An 18639-nucleotide genomic window follows, 5' to 3' on the forward strand; every position below is an offset into this window, starting at 1 on the left:
TTTAAATTACAAGCACACAGGCTGAATTTACATTTTGCATTTCACAAGAAGTTACTTTAGCTAGGCTAAGCTTGGCAATTTGCCTAGAGGCTTTATCTTTGCAGTTCGCACATTAGGTTAACAATGGAGCACATTAGGTTAACAAAAGCGGAATTAAATTATACTCTGTGTACGCTCTAATACTTTCACCATTTTTGAGCCATTTTCTCAGCCATTATTGGCCTATTTCTCAGCCCGTTTTTCAGCTCATTTCAGCCATTTTGGACAGATTTCAGCTCAGTTTGGGTCCATTTTTGGTCCATTTTTGGTCTGCTTTGGGACCGTTTTCCAGGACATTTTGGGTCCAAATTTCAGCCATTTAGGGCCCATTGTTCAGCCAGTTTTGGTCCTGTTTTTGGGCCGTACCTACGACCAGAATTGAGCACAAAATTTCAATTGGTAGAGGAGAAAGTTGTTGAGTGAATTTTGGCCCATTTCACAATTTTTATTGGCCCAGTTGTTAAGTGAATCACTGCAATTGTTAAATTAGTAAGATGTTTTTTCAGAGAATCTGGCTTCTCCTTTGATTTTATTTATTAGAAGATTGCAAAAGGTTATGACATTACCAGTGATGGATTCAAAATTATTTACTAGCAGTTCTGTGGTCGTGGCTTGGTGGATGTGGCTGAGTGGGCATGGCATGAGAAGGTTACTGCAAAATCCCCATTCCCTCCGGAACAGCTGACTCAGTTGCCAAGCGTCTGAATTTTGACCACAGGACCATGGGGATGGTGCAGTGTCCGTAAGTGTGAATAATGGTCATGAATCCTTTTTTTTTCATGGTGATTTTGAAGGGTCACTGAATTGTTGCCAGTCGAGGACTCTCTGTGCATGGCTGGCTTGATATTCGCTTTGCCAGGCAACCCTTTACGATGACTGCTGACCTTGTTGGACCCCAGGAGTATTCTGAGTTTCAACTCCCAGAATTGTGAGCCTGAGGGAAGAGGGAGGGTTTCCCACGCATAGCCTGCCTGGATCACCTTCAGCACAGGAGGAGGAGGAGGGGGAGGTGGGAGGAGGGGATCTCCTGAGGTGCATCGGCCAAGGATTCTGCCAGTTTCTGCACTGGCTACCTGTGGTTTTTCGGGTGCGTTTCAAGGTGCTGATTACCATCTTTAAAGCGCTCCATGGCTCAGGACCTAGTTACTTGCGGGATCGCATCCTCCCACATACATCCCTGCGGCCAATTCGCTCACACAGAGAGGGACTTCTCCTGGTGCCGTCCACTAGGCAATGCCAACGGGCGACACCAAGGAGTAGGGCCTTCTCTGTGATGGGCCCAACCCTCTGGAATGACCTCCCCCCCGACATTAGAACCACTACTGACCTCCGCTCCTTCCGGCAAAAATTGAAGATTCACCTGTTCCGATTAGCAGGCCTGGCATAATTACAACTGTCCCTCCTGGCAAATGTATTAACTGGTTATTTTAGGGGTATTGTTTTTAACTTATTGTGTGTGTTTTAGGGGTTCAAAATCCTATATTTATATATATTGCTTTGTACAGTTCTTTTAATTCCATTTTTAACCTCCTCCATTCCAACTGTACATATTCAATTTTTATTGTATTTTGATATATTTTGCATGGACTGTACACCGCCCCGAGTCCCTTTTGGGAGAGGGGGCGGTCTAGAAGCACGGTAAATAAATAAATAAATAAATAAAAGAAAAGGAGCTTCAACGAAGATTTCCTCTGTGTTTAGTTCCCAGACATTAAGAAGAGGAAGTTGTAAAACTGCATAGATGATGGCCACGTATTTGGAAAGGCAAGACTTGTAGAGAGACGCTTTCCTTCCACTCCCATGCCCATCATCCTTGGCCCCCGTGGAATCTGCTCTGGTCTTCTGCGCCTTTGCGGGATCCCCTGACGTAGCGCCCAGAGTCCACCAGGGGTCTCCCTCGTCAGCGCTTGGAAGGGATCGGCAATCCCCTTCCGGAGGGAACTGAGCATGCGCCTGGCTCTCAAAAGTTCCCGGAAAAGCCTGGGAGCGTGTCTGCTTTTTCTGCGGCGTCCGATTCTTCTTCCCTCCGCTGAGAAGCTTCGGCTGAGCCAGGAGGCCGAGAGGCTGGAAGGGATTCTCTCTCGGGTGGAGATCCAGGCGAGACTCGGAGTGAGTGGGGCTCTTTCCTCTGACGCTGGAGGGGAGCCTGGAGCACGCAAAGCTTCGCCAAGCTCCAAGGGGCGGAAAGGGGAGGGAGGGAGGGAGAGTTCGAGGTCCCATGTTCCCCTGCCACCCCGTGGAAGAAAGGGACACGCAGGGCAGCCCCGCACCTGCCCCGTTTTCTCCAAGAAGGAAATCGGGGTCGCCAGAAAGAGGGGACCCATCGACCCTCCGTTTCCTCCGGCAACCCTCTGCATGCGGGGAGAGGGAGAGGCTGCCTTCCCCAAACACGCAGAATGTCTTGATTCCTGGAGAATTTCCTGCAGGTTTCTCGGCCCTTTTCCAGAAGGGTTTTTCCCTCGCCTCCCCTTTCCTGGGCCCAGAGAAGCCACCGGCCAAAGTCCCCCCGGTTGCCTTTGTATGCAAGGCTGCAGTTCCGTGTGTGAAGAGTTGAGGGCAAGGCGTGTAAGGACTGGAACCCGCTTTCCTCCTTTCCTGCCTTTCCCCACGTTCTCTTTGGCGTCTCTGCCTGCAGGCAAACAAAGAACCTGTTACAAGAAGGGCCATGCATTGGATGGTGGCTTCTTAATTCTGGCTTCTGGAATTCACCCAGGGGTTTGGGCCAGGAGGTTCATGGGGTTCTGTTGCCCAGAATTGAATTGAATTGAATTTATTGAATTTATAAACCGCCCCCTCTCCCCGAAGGGACTCGGGGCAGTGTACAGACAGCAAGCTAAAAACCATGTACAAAATAAATAATCTTAAATACCCCTAAAAACAGATTAAATGTTAGGCTGTACAATAATAAAAATTAAAAAGCAACCTAAAAAGCCTACCCTTCTAGTAAGAGTCTTACTAGAAATTCAAATGTTGGTTGAGCTCCTTGCTGAATCGATTCAGACAGGCACTCACATGAATTTTTGTGCGCGTGACTACAAACATAAGTTGGATTGTGCAAAGGATTGTAGGCAGCAACAGAAATGATTTCATATAAATAATTAGGAAAAAGCAACCGGAAACATTCAGATTTGCCCCCCTGTTGAACATCTTTGTGTTTTCCATTTCAGTTCTGAAGGCTGGAGATCTTTCCTGATTCCTCTGGAGACCAAAGTATCTTGTGAAGGAATTGGGCTGAATGGCGTTAGGAGCTTTGGCCAGACCTCTCGTGATTAGGAAGACCTGGGGAGATGCATCGGTCCATTTTGGTGCTGGATTAGAGACCAGAGAGAAGATGGAGGGACAAAGCCCAGGAGATGCAGGAGCTGGAAAAGGCCCTCCAGCTGCTCAGTCTTGGAGTTGTGGAAAGAATGGGGCAAGTCCTGGGCAGAAGAGCCAAGAAGAGGAAGCCAGCAGTTCAGAGGTCCAATGTTGTGACTTCAGAAAAGTGCAGTTCCAGGAGGGGAAGAGTCCCCGAGATGTTTGCAGTCAGCTTCACCGCCTTTGCCGTCAGTGGCTGCAACCGGAAAGACACACCAAGGCTCAGATGTTGGACCTGGTGCTCCTGGAGCAGTTCCTGGCTGTCCTTCCCCCAGAGATGGAGCAATGGGTGCGGGAGTGTGGAGCGGAGACCAGTTCCGAGGCGGTGGCCCTGACCGAAGGCTTCTTGCTGACCCAGGAGTCTGAGAAGATGCAAGGAGAGTTGCAGGTATGAGAATGTAATCTTGGAAGTTCTAAAGAGAATCTGAATTTGTCAATATCTCTCTGGCAGAATTTTCTGGGATTTTGAGCTGCTAAGACCTCTTGTTCTATTCTTCTTCCGGATGATGAATTTGAACCAATTATTCTATTCTTGCTTTGAGCTTAGCTGATGGACTGGTGTCTGCTAGACTAAATGTTCAATATTGATAATTCATTTCTATCCCTCTACTCTTCCTTTCTTTCTCGTGCCACATCTTGTCCGGAAGTCCTTGCAACCTATCACCGAGTATCCCCAGGGGTGGAAAGATTCATTGAAATCCTCTCAGGAGCTGTTATTCAGTGAGAGCTTCCAGGAAGATCAAAGTCAGGACATCAAACCAGGTAACATAAGGTCTTTCCATGGGATATGAAGTTTGGACATCCATCCATATGATTGTTTTGTTCGTCTTGAGTAGAATCAATCTCTCTTTCTTTTAACAGTCTGCTTCTACCATTTTCTGTCTCACAGGTAATCGAAATCTGTCCTTAGTATTTTTAGAACCACCTTCTCTTTGTGATAGAACTGAAAGAGTGGCTGAACTTCTGTGTCAGGTAAGAGGAGAAATATTGGAAAGGTCTACGAAACTTGGGATTGTTCCATTTTACTCTGTATATTTTTTCAATGAGTAATATAGCTTTTTCCAAGCAAGAAAATTTTAGATCAGATCATTGAAAATTCACACTTGGCATAACCTACCTGTCTTATCTGATAAGCTTTCTCCACCCTCCTGCTTCAGGCTCAGATTTCATTGACCAGATGTTGTCTTGTCCCGAGATCTTCCTCCTGTCTCCCAGAGTCATTCTCACTAACATTGCAAGCTCTTCAAACACTCCCATGAAGGTGTGGAGTAGGGGAAAGAGTTGATCCCTCAGTGGATAAAGCAGTCCATTGGCAAAAATATCAGATGGAGTTTCCCTGTATTTCCTTTTGCCCACTCTAGGACCAATTGGAGCCAGTGATAAGTAGTGGGTTTAATACCCAACTGTCAATGGACCAAGGAAACTATTTTAATTGGTTTCACTGAAAGACATCACAATCCTCCCAGTGTGTTGAAATGTGCTTCAATTATGCCATCACCCAAAAGTGGTGTGTTCGCATTCTGAATTCTGCCGAGTTGCTCATTTTGTTCATATGGATTCTCTGCTTCAATCGGGGAAAGAAAATTATCACATTATACTTGGGAAACTTGTTTCCTTGTTCAGGATGTTGTGTCTTTTGAGGACGTGGCCGTGTATTTCTCAGAGGAGGAGTGGTCTCAGCTGGATCCTGCCCAAAAAGCTCTCCATGGGGAAGTCATGCTGGAGAATTCAAGAAATCTGGCTTCTCTAGGTAAGAACTTCTGTCTGTGCTCAGAAATGTAGAGAAGGGGTGGGTGGGTGGATAGCTTAAATTTTTTTTGATAAAAAGATCACTTTTTATTTATATCCTACCTTTTTTTGCAAGTAAGTTAAGGGAGTGGACACAACCAGTACTCCTTCCTCTTCCTCTTGTCCCCCAACGATAACACTCTGATATGGTTTGGGCTGAGAGAGACCGGCCCAAAACCATCCAGACAGCATTTATACTTAAGATAGAACTGGACTGGTTGTCCTCAAGTTTCGACCACAATTGAGCCCAAATTTAATCTTTCTAAGCAATAAATTTGTTAAGTGAGTTTTGCCCTATTTTATGACTTTTCTTGCCCTTGCCACCGTTGTTAAGTGAATCAATGCAGTTAAGTTACTAACATGGTTGTTAAGTGAATCTGGCTTCTCCATTGACTTTGTTTGTCAGAAGGTCGCAAAAGGGGATCACATGACCCCGGGACACTGTAACAGTCATAAATATGAACCAGTTGTCAAGCATCAGAATATAAATCACATGTCCATGGAGGATGCTGCAGTGGTCATAAGTGTGAAAAATGGTCTTAAGTCTTTTTCCAGTCCCATTGTAACTTTATATGGTCACTAAATGAACTACTATAAGTTGGAGACTGTACTCACAGTCTCCTAGTTTCTATCCTGGTGCCTTAACCATTGGACCAAAACTGACTGAAATGTGCCCAATTGTGTTCTGAGTTTGGCATCATTCTAAGTTGAGGGTGGGAAGCTATTAGCAGCCAGAAGTTTTATTGACTTTCAAAGATTCTGCTCCGCAGACAGATGGAGATTTTTCACTGAAGATAATGGGGGTTGGTGGGTATGTTTCTGCCCCAGCATTATACAATGTCCAAAGCCCTTTGGGAGTTTGTGGCCCCATGGAATTGTCCCAGGTCACCCAGCGGCTCACACACACTGGCTCTCAAAGATTAGATCAGGCATTTTGTCTTAGTTTTGTTGGGCTGTCACTCAATTCTGATACATGAGAATTGGTGGGAGCCCACTTCAAAACCTGTCGTTGGAAACATTGTATTTGGAATCTTCATATTTGCAAGAAAACAGCCATAATACATTGTTTATTCTTTTGCTAAATTTCAAAAGAAAAGGTTTGATCATTTTTCCAGTTTGCTACATTTTACATTTTTTCTCTTTCAAGGCTATAATGAGCAAGTGAATAAGAATCGTAAGGAACAATGTCAACCGGTCCATCCGACAGAGCAAAACAGGAATTTTGCAGATCAGATGCAAACAAAGATGGATTTAACAAACCGATCACAGAGTGAAATTAAAAAAAGCTTTCATTTGGCTAATCAGCTTCTTAGACATACAATCATCGATACAGGAGAAATACCATATAAGTCCATGCATTGTGAAAAAAGCTTTAATAAATTGGAGGATCTCGTTTTTCATAAAAACACACATTCAGAAGGCAAACAATATACCTGCATGGAATGTGGAAAGACCTTAGGTTGTTATGACTCTCTTACAATCCATCAAAGGAATCACACAGGAGAAAGACCTTATAAATGCATGGAGGGTGGAAAAGCCTTTAACTGTAGCACTAGTCTAAATTACCACAACAGGATCCACAAAGGAGAGAAACCATATCAATGCATGGAGTGTGGAAAGGCCTTTAACTGTAGCAGTTATCTTAATTCTCAGAACTTAATCTACATAGGAGAAAAACCATATCAATGCATGGAGTGTGGAAAGACTTTTACTAGTAACAGTCATCTTAATTCCCACATGAGGATCCACACAGGAGAGAAGCCATATCAATGTCTTGAATGTGGAAAGAGTTTTAGATGGAATTGTGCTCTCACCTCCCATAAAAGGATCCACACAGGAGAGAAGCCATATGAATGTATGGAGTGTGGAAAGGGCTTTAGGAAGAAGTGGGATCTTACTTCCCATAAAAGGATCCATACAGGAGAGAAGCCATATAAATGTATGGAATGTGGAAAAAGCTTTAAACAGAATGGTAGTCTGGCTTCCCATAAAAGGATCCATACAGGAGAGAAGCCATATCAATGCATGGAGTGTGGAAAGAGCTTCCCAAGAAGATATACTCTTACTTGCCATAGAAAGATCCATACACAGGAGAAGCCATATCAATACAGCTGATGAAAATAACTGAATTCAGATGTCAGGGTTCCAAATACAATCCAAAAGTAAATCAGAGTCCGAGGCAAAGCATTCCTCAAAATTCAAATTTATTAAGAGAGCCACGTGGGCACATTTGGGAAACCCCGAATCTGAATGCTTCCAGGTTTCCCCACCCGGTGGAAAGTTCAAGATCCTGCCCCTATACCCACGGATCTATCACATGGTCCAATCTTTCACTGCCAGGCTGGCAGCTTCCACCCATCCAGTTCCGGCCAGGTGCGAAGACGAAGGGCAACTTTGAGTTTCTAAGAAGAATGTTGTTATGGCTTCATATCAACCAACTCCATATAACACCCCCTCCCATTTTCCCACAGTAGAAAATGAATAATAGAAAGTGTGGCTGTCTGACTAGCCAAACATTCAAGAAGAACCTAGATGAGTCATAAACAGATTTTATAGGACTACATGAAATACAGAATATATATGATAGTATTTGTAGAACAGGGTTGAGATGAGGGGTCCTTTGTGGTCTCTTGATTTAGATGTTTTTCAGACCTACATAGATAGGTTCCATATCTATCTGAACAGCATATTGTCTGGGCACGGTTAGTTTTAAGTAAAGATACAACAACAATAATAAACATCAACATTAATCACAAAGTAGTAATACAATTAGTTTATCCATCTTGGAAAAATTTTCAATACAAAAATTTTATTATCTTTTAAATCTTTTTAGTTTCTAAGCTCTGTTTCTGTCAGTTAGCTATTTGTAAAACAAGTCCCATTTTAAAAAGTATTCCAAACCTTTTTGGGAGTCTCGCTGGCGGAAGATGCCACCTATAAATCATTTTGTATAGATTTTCCTTATATGCCATTCACATTGTTAATTTACAGTTTTTATCCCACAGTTTCTGCCATTTACCTAGTTCAATTGGATAACCAAAATTCCTAGCCCATCTTATCATTGTTTCTTTCACTTGCTCTTCTTCCATTTTAATATTTTAATATTAAATATTTACTTTCTTGCATCTTTCTTATATCTTGATTGTATTTGCACACGTGGCCACCATACCTTTTAACTTTTGCCCTTCTCTGATGGGCAGGCAACATGACCAGACCAAGTTTTCATCCCAGGCTTTGTTTTTGGTGGAAGAAAAGTAGCTACATTATGAAAACTAAAGAACTGGTGTAGCACAGATATGAATCTCCCGACTGAGGGAGGCTGATGCCAAGCTCTGTGCCAAATCTCTGTGGTACAAGGTATTAATGCATGTGGCGGTTAACTAGAAGGATGGGGGGGTTGAACCCACCCAGGAATGGTCTGACATAATGACATCATGACATCATCCAGAAGTGAAAGTGATGGATTGTTATTGTATGGAGCTTTTCTTCAGTTCTCACACTGTCAATCCTTTTTCTTGCTAGAACTTAAATATAAATTTTACCCTCTGGAATGTAAGATGGGGAAATGAATACCCATCACCCTTCTTGAGAATTCTATTGGCCACAGACCAGCAGCGGAATGGTGATTTTCTTAGAGACGGTTAATCTAATCAGGAGTAGCCCACACGGGGAGCTATCCAGGGTGCTGAATCCTGTCTTCTGCTACATAGAAGTATTGTTTGCAGTGCTATTATGCAATCCAATGCTATTTTTCCATGCTAGACCTCAGTACCATTAATGACACTGCTACTCTTCCATAGTGTCTTCTAATTGTCCTGTAAAGGGTGGTTTAATTGTTTTTAAAGATTAATTGGGATTTTGGGGGAAAATAATCAGGATGCTGCCAGGGGGCAAAGCTTCCACTTTGCATGATGGTCAGGTGCGTTAACTCTTTGCGCCATGGAGTCCTTTCCTTCTGAAGCTCTTTCTCTGAGCATTACCTGCTAGTCTTCTTTGGAGTAAGCAGTTTGCTGCCTTTTGTGGGTCCCAAGATGGGATCTATACGCACGGAGCTGTACCTCCCATTGGGAATTCTCTGGGTGAATCAATTTCATATTCCTAGGGAGTGAATGTATTTGTCATGGCTGATGCCAGAGTGTCAGTCATCTTCTGGAGGTCCCACCGTCTGACTTATTTATACAAATTATTGGCCTCCCAACTTATCACATGATAACTCTGGGGAGCTTATGATCGTAAAAGTAAATTGAACATATATACTTATGGAGAGGGTGGGGTCAGGATGTGGCAGAGGTGGGATCAATCAACCACTTCCACTGTGATGCTCCCCCATTGGGGCTTCTATTCAATTGGCTGAGCCAAATCTTTGGGCCCTTGTGAAAGGTCAGGAGGGTTGGGGCTGATGTCACATGGGGGGGGGAGATGTTCCAGAGGGCAGGAACAACATCAGAGCAGGGTCTTCTCCTGGACCCCACCAGCCAGAATAATGGGGATTACTGCATCATGCCTCTCTTGCCCGCTTGTGTGGGACAGGCTTTGACTTCCCCTCAAGACCACAAATGTAATCAGTCATCAAAACAGATCTGGGATCTACCTTACTGTGACATATTTCAAACAGATGGACGTTGTAGGGATCAAAATGCAGCTGTCAATAAGATTATAACTGTTGGAAGGTTTTAAGAAAAATCTGTAAGAAATGTATACCTGCAGGATTTGCTCCTCCTCATTTAGAGACGAAAGAGAGAAGGACATGGCAAGCCGTAACTTGTACGCACATTCTACATACAGACCTTCTCACAACTCTGCAGTATTGGGAGAAAATGTCTCAGAAGCAACATTTTGAAAGATGGCCAACCCAACCCTCTGAACCCAGAACCTTCCCAATTGTTTAGCTGTTCAGGAGGATGTAGAGATTTCATGTAAATGTGAGGATGTGACCTGGGACTGATCCTGTTCTGGGCTATCGTGCTTATCCAACTCTATTCCACTATTGGTGGCCACTATTATAGATCATTTATATATCCTAGCAGTGTTTAATCCTACTGAGTTACACAGCACCCTATACTTTGCCCCTCCACCTCTGCAAAATCTCGCAGTGGGAACATTTAATCAAAAAAAAAATCTCTCAAAAGCCAGGATTGAACCAAAAGTCTGAGAGTAAGTGAAGTTGTGCTCTCTGGTTCGTCACTCTACCTCCTCAGCTCTGGAAGGAGACAAAGCATAAGGAATAACATATAATTAACTCTTGTGATGCTGCAATCACCAGACTGAGATGGCCGGAAAGTGATAAGGTCATACCTGTCGTTTCTATGATGTAGTGGTTACCACATTTGCCTCACACACAAAAGTTTCGAAATCGGGTAGAAAACACATCTTTTTCTCAGCATCGGAGCCACTTCTTGTGGAAAGAAAAGGCAGGAACAAGCAAGAACCTCATTTTATTTTTTTATTTTATTGGTGAGGGAATGAATGAGGGGAGGCTGATTTCAAGCTACCAGTCAAGGAATTCTAGTCATCCCAAGTGAGCAGACAGTGAAAAATTAACTCCCAGAATTCTGAGCATGAGGGAAGAGGGAGGATTTCCCACAAATAGCCTGCCTGAATCACCTTAAGCACAGGGGGAGCAGGAGGTGGGAGGAGGGGATCTCCTGAGGTGCATCAACAAGGGATTTTGCCAACTTCTGAGGCTGATCAGAAATTGAGAAAAACGAGCTTCAACGAAGATTTCCTCAATGCCCACAAACCACACATAATTCCCAGACATTAAGAAGAGGAAGTTGTAAAACTGTATAGAATCGGCCACCTATTTGGAAAGGCAAGACTTGTAGAGAGACGCTTTCCTTCCACTCCCGTGCCCATCATCCTTGGCCCCCGTGGAACCTGCTCTGGTCTTCTACGCCTTTGCGGGATCCCCTGTCGTAGCGCACAGAGTCCACCAGGGGTCTCCCTCGTCAGCGCTTGGAAGAAATGGGCAGCCCCTTTCCGGAGGGAACTGAGCATGCGCCTGGCTCTCAAAAGTTCCCGGAAAAGGCTGGGAGCGTGTCTGCTTTTTCTGCGGCGTCCGATTCTTCTTCCCTCCGCTGAGAAGCTTCGGCTGAGCCAGGAGGCCGAGAGGCTGGAAGGGAGTCTCTCTCGGGTGGAGATCCAGGCGAGACTCAGAGTGAGCGGGGCTCTTTCCTCTGACGCTGGAGGGGAGCCTGGAGCACGCAAAGCTTCCTCAAGCTCCAAGGGGCGGAAAGGGGAGGGAGGGAGGGAGAGTTCGAGGTCCCATGTTCCCCTGCCACCCCGTGGAAGAAAGGGACACGCAGGGCAGCCCCGCACCTGCCGCGTTTTCTCCAGGAAGGAAATCGGGGTCGCCAGAAAGAGGGGACCCATCGACCCTCCGTTTCCTCCGGCAACCCTCTGCATGCGGGGAGAGGGAGAGGCTGCCTTCCCCAAACACGCAGAATGTCTTGATTCCTGGAGAATTTCCTGCAGGTTTCTCGGCCCTTTTCCAGAAGGGTTTTTCCCTCGCCTCCCCTTTCCTGGGCCCAGAGAAGCCACCGGCCAAAGTCCCCCCGGTTGCCTTTGTATGCAAGGCTGCAGTTCCGTGTGTGAAGAGTTGAGTGCGAGGCGTGTAAGGACTGGAACCCGCTTTCCTCCTTTCCTGCCTTTCCCCACGTTCTCTTTCGCGTCTCTGCCTGCAGGCAGGCAAAGAACCTGTTACAAGAAGGGCCATTCATTGGATGGTGGCTTGTTAATTCTAGCTTCTTGCATGATTTTTGTTTGTGTGTGACTGGAGACATAAATTTGGATTGTGCAAAGGATTGTAGGCAGCAACAGAAATGATTTGATATAAATAATTAGGAAATAGCAACCCAAAACATATTTTAATTGTATTTATCAAATATTTTGGTTTCTTGATAGAAGTTGAGACATAAGAGTGATAGCAAACTTTCCTCAAACATAAGTCAGTATATCTAATAATACCCCCCCCCCCCCAAAGAAAACCTTTGCAGAAATTGGTAGGTTCATAAGATTTGTTTTATTTGTTTGTTGCTTTATTTATTTGTGGAGGAGGTTGTGGAGGAGGATGCTCAGTATTCAGATTTGCCCCCCTGTTGAACATCCTTGTGTTTTCCATTTCAATTCTGTAGGCTGGAGATCTATCCTGATTCCTCTGGAGACCAAAGTATCTTGTGAAGGAATTGGGCTGAATGGCGTTAGGAAGTTTGGCCAGACCTCTCGTGATTCGGAAGACCTGGGGAGATTTTGGAGCTGGATTAGAGAGCAGAGAGAAGATGGAGGGACAAAGCCCAGGAGATGCAGGAGCTGGAAAAGGTCCTCCAGCTGCTCAGCCTTGGAGCTGTGGGAAGAATGGGGGAAGTCCTGGGCAGAAGAGCCAAGAAGAGGAAGCCAGCAGTTCAGAGGTCCAATTCTGTGACTTCAGCAAAGTGCAGTTCCAGGAGGGGAAGAGTCCCCGAGATGTTTGCAGTCAGATTCACCTCCTTTGCCATCAGTGGCTGCAACCGGAAAGACACACCAAGGCTCAGATGTTGGACCTGGTGCTCCTGGAGCAGTTCCTGTCTGTCCTTCCCCCAGAGATGGAGCAATGGGTGCGGGAGTGTGGAGCGGAGACCAGTTCCCAGGCGGTGGCCCTGGCCGAAGGCTTCTTGCTGAACCAGGAGACTGAGAAGATGCAAGGAGAGTTGCAGGTATGAGAATGTAATCTTGGCAGTTCTAAAGAGGATCTTTCTGAATTTGTCAATGTCTCTCTGGCAGAACTTTCTGGGATTATGAGCTGCTAAGATCTCTTCTTCTACTCTTCTTCCAGAGGATGAATTTGAGTCCATTTTTCTATTCTTGCTTTCCAGCTTAACTGAAGGACTTTGGTGTCTGCTAGGCTGAGTGTTCAATATTGATTATTCATGTCTATCTCTCTACTCTTCCTTTCTTTCTTGTGCCACATCTTGTCTGCAAGTCCTTGCAAGCTATCACCGAATATCCCCAGGGGTGGAAAGATTCACCGCAATCCAGTCAGAAGCTGCTATTCAGGGAGAGCTTCCAGGAAGGTCAAAGTCAGGACATCAAACCAGGTAACGAAAGCTCTTTCCATGGGATATGAAGTTTGGACATCCATCCGATTGTTTTGTTCATCTTGAGTGGAATCTCTCTCTCTCTCTCTTTTTTAACAGTCTCCTTCTACCATTTTCTGCCTCACAGGTAATAGAAATCTGTCCTTACTCTTTTTAGAACCATTTTCTCTTTGTGATAGAGCTGAAAGAGTGGCTGAATTTCTGCCTCAGGTAAGATTCATTATATTCTGTATAATATTCAATTTATAATATTGCTGTTTCCAAGCAAGACAAATTTTAGATCAGATCGTTGACAATTCATGGCTTAACCTACCTGTCCATTCGGATAAGCTTTCTCCGCCCTGCTGTTACAGCCTCAGATTTCATTGACTGGATGTTGTCTGGACTGGAGATCCTGTCTTCCAGAGTCATTCTCACTAACATTACAATCTGTCCCAACACTTCCATGAAGGTGTAGAGTAGGGGAAAGAGTTGATCCCTCAGCGGATAAAGCAGTTTTGGCAAAAATATCAGATGGATTTCCCCTGTGTTTCCTAATGCCCACTCTAGGAAGAATTGGAGCCAGTGATAAGTAGTGGGTTTAATGCCCAACTATCAATTAACCAAGGAAACTATTTTAATTGGTTTCACTGAAAGGCATCACAATCCTCCCAATGTGATTACATGTGCTTCAATGGTGCCATCAGCCAGTCTGAATTCTGCAGAGGATTCCCATTTTGTTCATAGGATTTCTCTGCTTCAATTGGTGAAAGAAAACTGTCACATTGGGATTATGTGTTTCTTGGGAAATTTGTTTCCTTGTTCAGGATGTTGTGTCTTTTGAGGAAGTGGCCGTGTATTTCTCAGAGGAGGAGTGGTCTCAGTTGGATCCTGCCCAAAAAGCTCTCCATGGGGAAGTCATGCTGGAGAATTCCAGGAATCTGGCTTACCTGGGTAAGAACCCCTGTCTGTCCTCAGGAACCTACAGAAGGCATGGGTGGGTGGAAGGCTTAGAAATTTCTGATTAAAAATATCACTTTTTATTTATATCCTGCCTTTATTATTGATTGCAAATAACTCAAGGCAGTGGACACAACCATACTCCTTTCTCTTCCTGTTGTCCCCCAACAATAATGCTCTGATATGGGTTGGGTTTAGAGACACTGGCCCAAAGTCACCGAGCCAGCTTTCATGCTTAAGATGGAACTAGAACTCAGAATCTTCCATTTCCTAGCTTGGTGCTTTAACCATTGGACCAAACTGATTGAAATGTGCCCACTTGTGTTCTGAGTTTGGTATCAATCTAAGTTGAGGGTGGGAAGCTATCGCCATCCAGAAATTTTATTGACTCTGCAGTGAGATGGAGATTTTTCACTAGAAGTTGGGGGGCTGGTGGGTATATTGCCGCCCAATCGTTATACAGTGTCCAAAGCCCTCTGAGAGTTTGTGACCCCATGGAATTGTCCTGGGTCGCCAAGGGGCTCGCCCACACTGGCTCTCAAAGATTAGATCAATAATTTGTCTTAGTTTCTTTGGGATATCATCCAATTTTGATACATGAGAATTGGTGGGAGCCCACTTGGAAATCTGTCTTTAGAAACATCGTAGTTTGAAATGTTTGTGTTTGTAACGAAACAGCCAAAATATATTAATGATTCTTTTGCTAAAATTCAGATTTGATCATTTTCCTACCATGTTTACCTGAAAATAAGACAGGGTCTTATTTTCTTTTGACCCCTGAAATAAGTACTTGGCCTTATTTTCAGGGAGGTCTTATTATTTTTGAGGTGCAGGAGGCGGTGAACACGGTCACCTCATGGCTGCTGCTGTGTTGCAATATTTTCAGGGAGGGCTTATTTTCGGGGGAGGGCTTATTTTAGTGCATGCGTTCAAAAGCCCGATTGGGCTTATTATCCGGGGAGGTTTTATTTTCGGGGAAACAGGGTAGTTTGCTACATTTTGCATTTTTCTCTTTCAAGGCTATAATGAGCGAGTGAAAAAGAATCGTAAGGAACAATGTCAACCGGTCCATCTGACAGAGAAAAACAGGAATTTTGCAGATCAGATGCAAACAAAGATTGATGAAACAAACCGATCACAAAGTGAAATTAAAAAAAGCTTTCCTTTGGCCAATCGTCTCCTTAACCATACAATCATCGATACGGAAGAAATACCATATAAAAGTATGGATTGTGGAAAGAGCTTTAATAAATCCGAGCATCTCATTTCCCATAAAGAAACACATTCAGAAGACAAACAATATATCTGCATGGAATCCGGAAAGACCATCTGTTGTTATGACTCTCTTACAATCTGTCAAAGGAATCACATAGGAGAGAAACCATATCAATGCATGGATTGTGGAAAGACCTTTAATTGTAGCAGTAATCTTCATTCCCACAAGAGGATCCACACTGGAGAGAAGCCTTATAAATGCATGGAGTGTGGAAAGGCTTTTAATTGTAGCAGTAATCTTTATTCCCACAAGAGGATCCACACAGGAGAGAAGCCTTATAAATGCACGGAGTGTGGAAAGGCCTTTAATTGTAGCAGTAATCTTAATTCCCACAAGAGGATCCACACAGGAGAGAAGCCTTATAAATGCACGGAGTGTGGAAAGGCCTTTAATTGTAGCAATAGTCTTAATTCCCACAAGAGGATCCACACAGGAGAGACACGATATCAATGCATGGAGTGTGGAAAGAACCTTAGTTGTAGCAGTAGTCTTAATTCCCACAAGAGGATCCACACAGGAGAGAAACCGTATGAATGTCTTGAATGTGGAAAGAGTTTTAGTTGGAATTGTGCTCTCACCTCCCATAAAAGGATCCACACAGGAGAGAAGCCATATCAATGTATGGAATGTGGAAAGGGCTTTAGGAAGAATGGTGATCTTACTTCCCATAAAAGGATCCACACAGGAGAGAAGCCATATGAGTGCCTGGAGTGTGGAAAGAGCTTTCGAAGAAGATACACTCTTACTTGCCATAAAAAGGTCCACAAACAGGAGAAGCCATATCAATATAGCTGATGAAAATATCTGAATTCAGATATACTGTGAGGCAGTGACTAGAGATAAACAAAAGGACCGAGAAAGTATTTTTCAGTCTAAAACAACGTTTGTGTCATTGGCTCCTCTTCATATAGAAACGTATACACATTCTATGGAAGAAGGTTCAGATGAAGAGTTCTGAAAAGGAGCCACAACTGTGGGAAGTCCTATAAGCACACATGGTTTTTCTCCAGTGAAGGTGCCAAATTTTGTTTTCCTGTGGAATGACAAAGTCCCAGACAAAATCTAAAATTGTTTGTTTTTTGGGTGGTGGTGGTGTACATATACCTGTAGCCTTAGATTAAATTAAAGAAGTACAGTTGGTGTCATCATACAACAGGCGGTCGATATATCTCAAAGGAAAAGGGGAATTCAAAGTATTCTGGCATCAGAAGCTGTCGAGCATCAACTGAGGAAAGGGACTTTCGAAAACCGCAGAGCCTGAAATAAAGTTAGGGCAATCACTGCAGGAATTGGCGGTAGAGATCTGCTACATTAGGATGTGATGCAATTCACTAAGGAATTACTGCTACTTTGTTTTTTGGAATCTCACGCCAGATTGAAATCATTTACTGAAAAGAGGGTTTAGCAATATGCTGTCAGATCTCTGAGGTAGCCAGAGCGGAATCATGACCAGATAGGCTAACTCTTTTGTAAAGCGATTGTGTTCTGTTGTAAGGCTGTATTAATAAAATCGTGCAAGTCTGAAGGTAGAAATCTGCCGTTCCTTAAAGTTGCTTCTAACTGCAAGTTGGAGGGCATATGCATTGAATAAATAAATAATAAATAACAGTCTGATATATCAAAAACAATCAATATCTTGTTTTTAAGATTCCTTCCTTGCCTGTTACGCAACTGCATTTTCCTCCACCTTTTAATTGATAGTTCTCTGAGTAGCATCTATTTCCCTTGTCCCTCAAGGGGATTCCCAAATAGCCGTACCTTTAAATCTACTAGCTTTGTCCAAAGGCAGTAACTGTCAAGGAAGATTATTTTAGAGGAAAATGACTGACTAACCAAGCATTCAAGAAGAAGGTAGGTGAGTCATAAACAGATTTTATAGGACTGTATGACATACAGAATACAGATGGATAATATTTCTTGCTGAGTGAGATGAGAGGTCCCTGGTGCTCTCTTGAGTTTAGTAGTTTTGCAGGCATTTCTTTACCCAAACTAGGTGACATCACAGTGCTAGTAAGGAGTGGGGTTTGCTCTCAGTTTACATTTTAGTGGCTTGCCCTTTCACTTTTGGTGGGGTTGATCATAAGAGGTTCTTTTGTTGGGCTGCTTAATGTTAGCTTGCTTGTCAATTCCTTGTTGGGGAAATTTACTTCTTTCCACTGCCCATTTCATGACTTTTCCTGCCACGGTTGTTAAGCAAATCATTACAGTTGTTAAATTAGTAAGACATTTGTTCAATGAATCTGGTTTCTCCCTTGATTTTGTTGGTCAGAAGATCACAAAAGGTTTTCACTTGCCTCCGGAAGTTGTGAATTCTTGAACACTGGAAGTTTTAAAGAAGAGGTTGGACAACCATTTGTCTGAAATGGTATAGGGCTTCTTGCCTGAGTAGGGGTTGGAGTAGAAGACCTCCAAGGTCCCTTCTAACTCCTATCCTATTCTACAATGAGAGAAACCAAAGAATAGTTGTTTTGGGAGAAAGGGTGTCTGTTTCAGGACCCTGGAGAGCTCCCAGCACAAGTTCCTATGAGCTGCCTTAACCTTGCCTGAAAGGGAAACCACCCTAAATTGATTGGGTGTCTTCATCCTCTTTGCATTCTGAAAGGGAAAGCTCATGCTGCAGGTAACCCAATATTTAGTTAGAAAAAGCACTGAGAAAAATCAGAGCCCTCTGAGGAAGAGCCTGATGTATCCCACCCCTTTCATCTTGGAATCAACAAGCAGGCCATCCCTGGATGAGCTCACACCATCATCCTTCTGGTTAACAGCCAGATGTGCTAACCCCTTGCGCCACAGAGACCCAACACAGGCCTCCCCCTAAATTCCCTCAACTTGAACATCCATAGGTGGGACTGGCTGAACAGCAATAAGATACGCTAGTTAGAAGACCCAGGGTGTTCCTCTCTCCCATTATCAGATGGGCAGGCAACATGACCAGACCAGGTTTTCATCCCAGCTTTTGTTTTTGGTGGGAGAAAAGTAGCTACATTACGAAAACCAAGAAACAGCTGTAGCACAGATACGAATCTTCCGACTGAGGGAGACTGACCCCAAGCCCCGTGCCCAATCTCTCTGGTGTAAGAGGTTGGTGCTGTTAAATGGAAGGTTGGGGGTTTGAACCCACCCAGGGACGCCCTGTTCCATGACATAATCCAGAAGTGAAGATAATGG

At 44.0% G+C, this 18639-nt stretch overlaps 1 protein-coding gene across 1 annotated transcript; it reads left to right on the forward strand.

The window, feature by feature from the left end:
- The first annotated feature begins 2006 nt into the window (after positions 1-2006).
- Positions 2007-8309, forward strand: LOC309397965 (uncharacterized protein). The gene is made up of 6 exons (XM_081964421.1): positions 2007-2148; positions 3207-3784; positions 4044-4158; positions 4286-4368; positions 5020-5146; positions 6332-8309. The coding sequence occupies exons 2-6, from the start codon at positions 3275-3277 to the stop codon at positions 7297-7299; spliced, it is 1803 nt and encodes a 600-aa protein (XP_081820547.1). The 5' UTR covers positions 2007-2148; positions 3207-3274; the 3' UTR covers positions 7300-8309.
- Positions 8310-18639: the final 10330 nt, after the last annotated feature.

The sequence above is a fragment of the Natrix helvetica genome (assembly GCF_964273705.1).
Source record: "Natrix helvetica genome assembly, chromosome: 1".
NCBI classification, from domain to species: domain Eukaryota; kingdom Metazoa; phylum Chordata; class Lepidosauria; order Squamata; family Natricidae; genus Natrix; species Natrix helvetica.

Excerpts from the sequence above, each read along its gene's own strand:
- LOC309397965 (XM_081964421.1), top strand. The coding sequence starts at position 3,275 with ATGGCGTTAGGAGCTTTGGCCAGACCTCTCGTGATTAGGAAGACCTGG. Across the intron at positions 3,785-4,043 it reads AGATGCAAGGAGAGTTGCAG|TCCTTGCAACCTATCACCGA; the intron begins GTATGAGAATGT and ends CTTGTCCGGAAG. Across the intron at positions 4,159-4,285 it reads AAGTCAGGACATCAAACCAG|GTAATCGAAATCTGTCCTTA; the intron begins GTAACATAAGGT and ends TCTGTCTCACAG.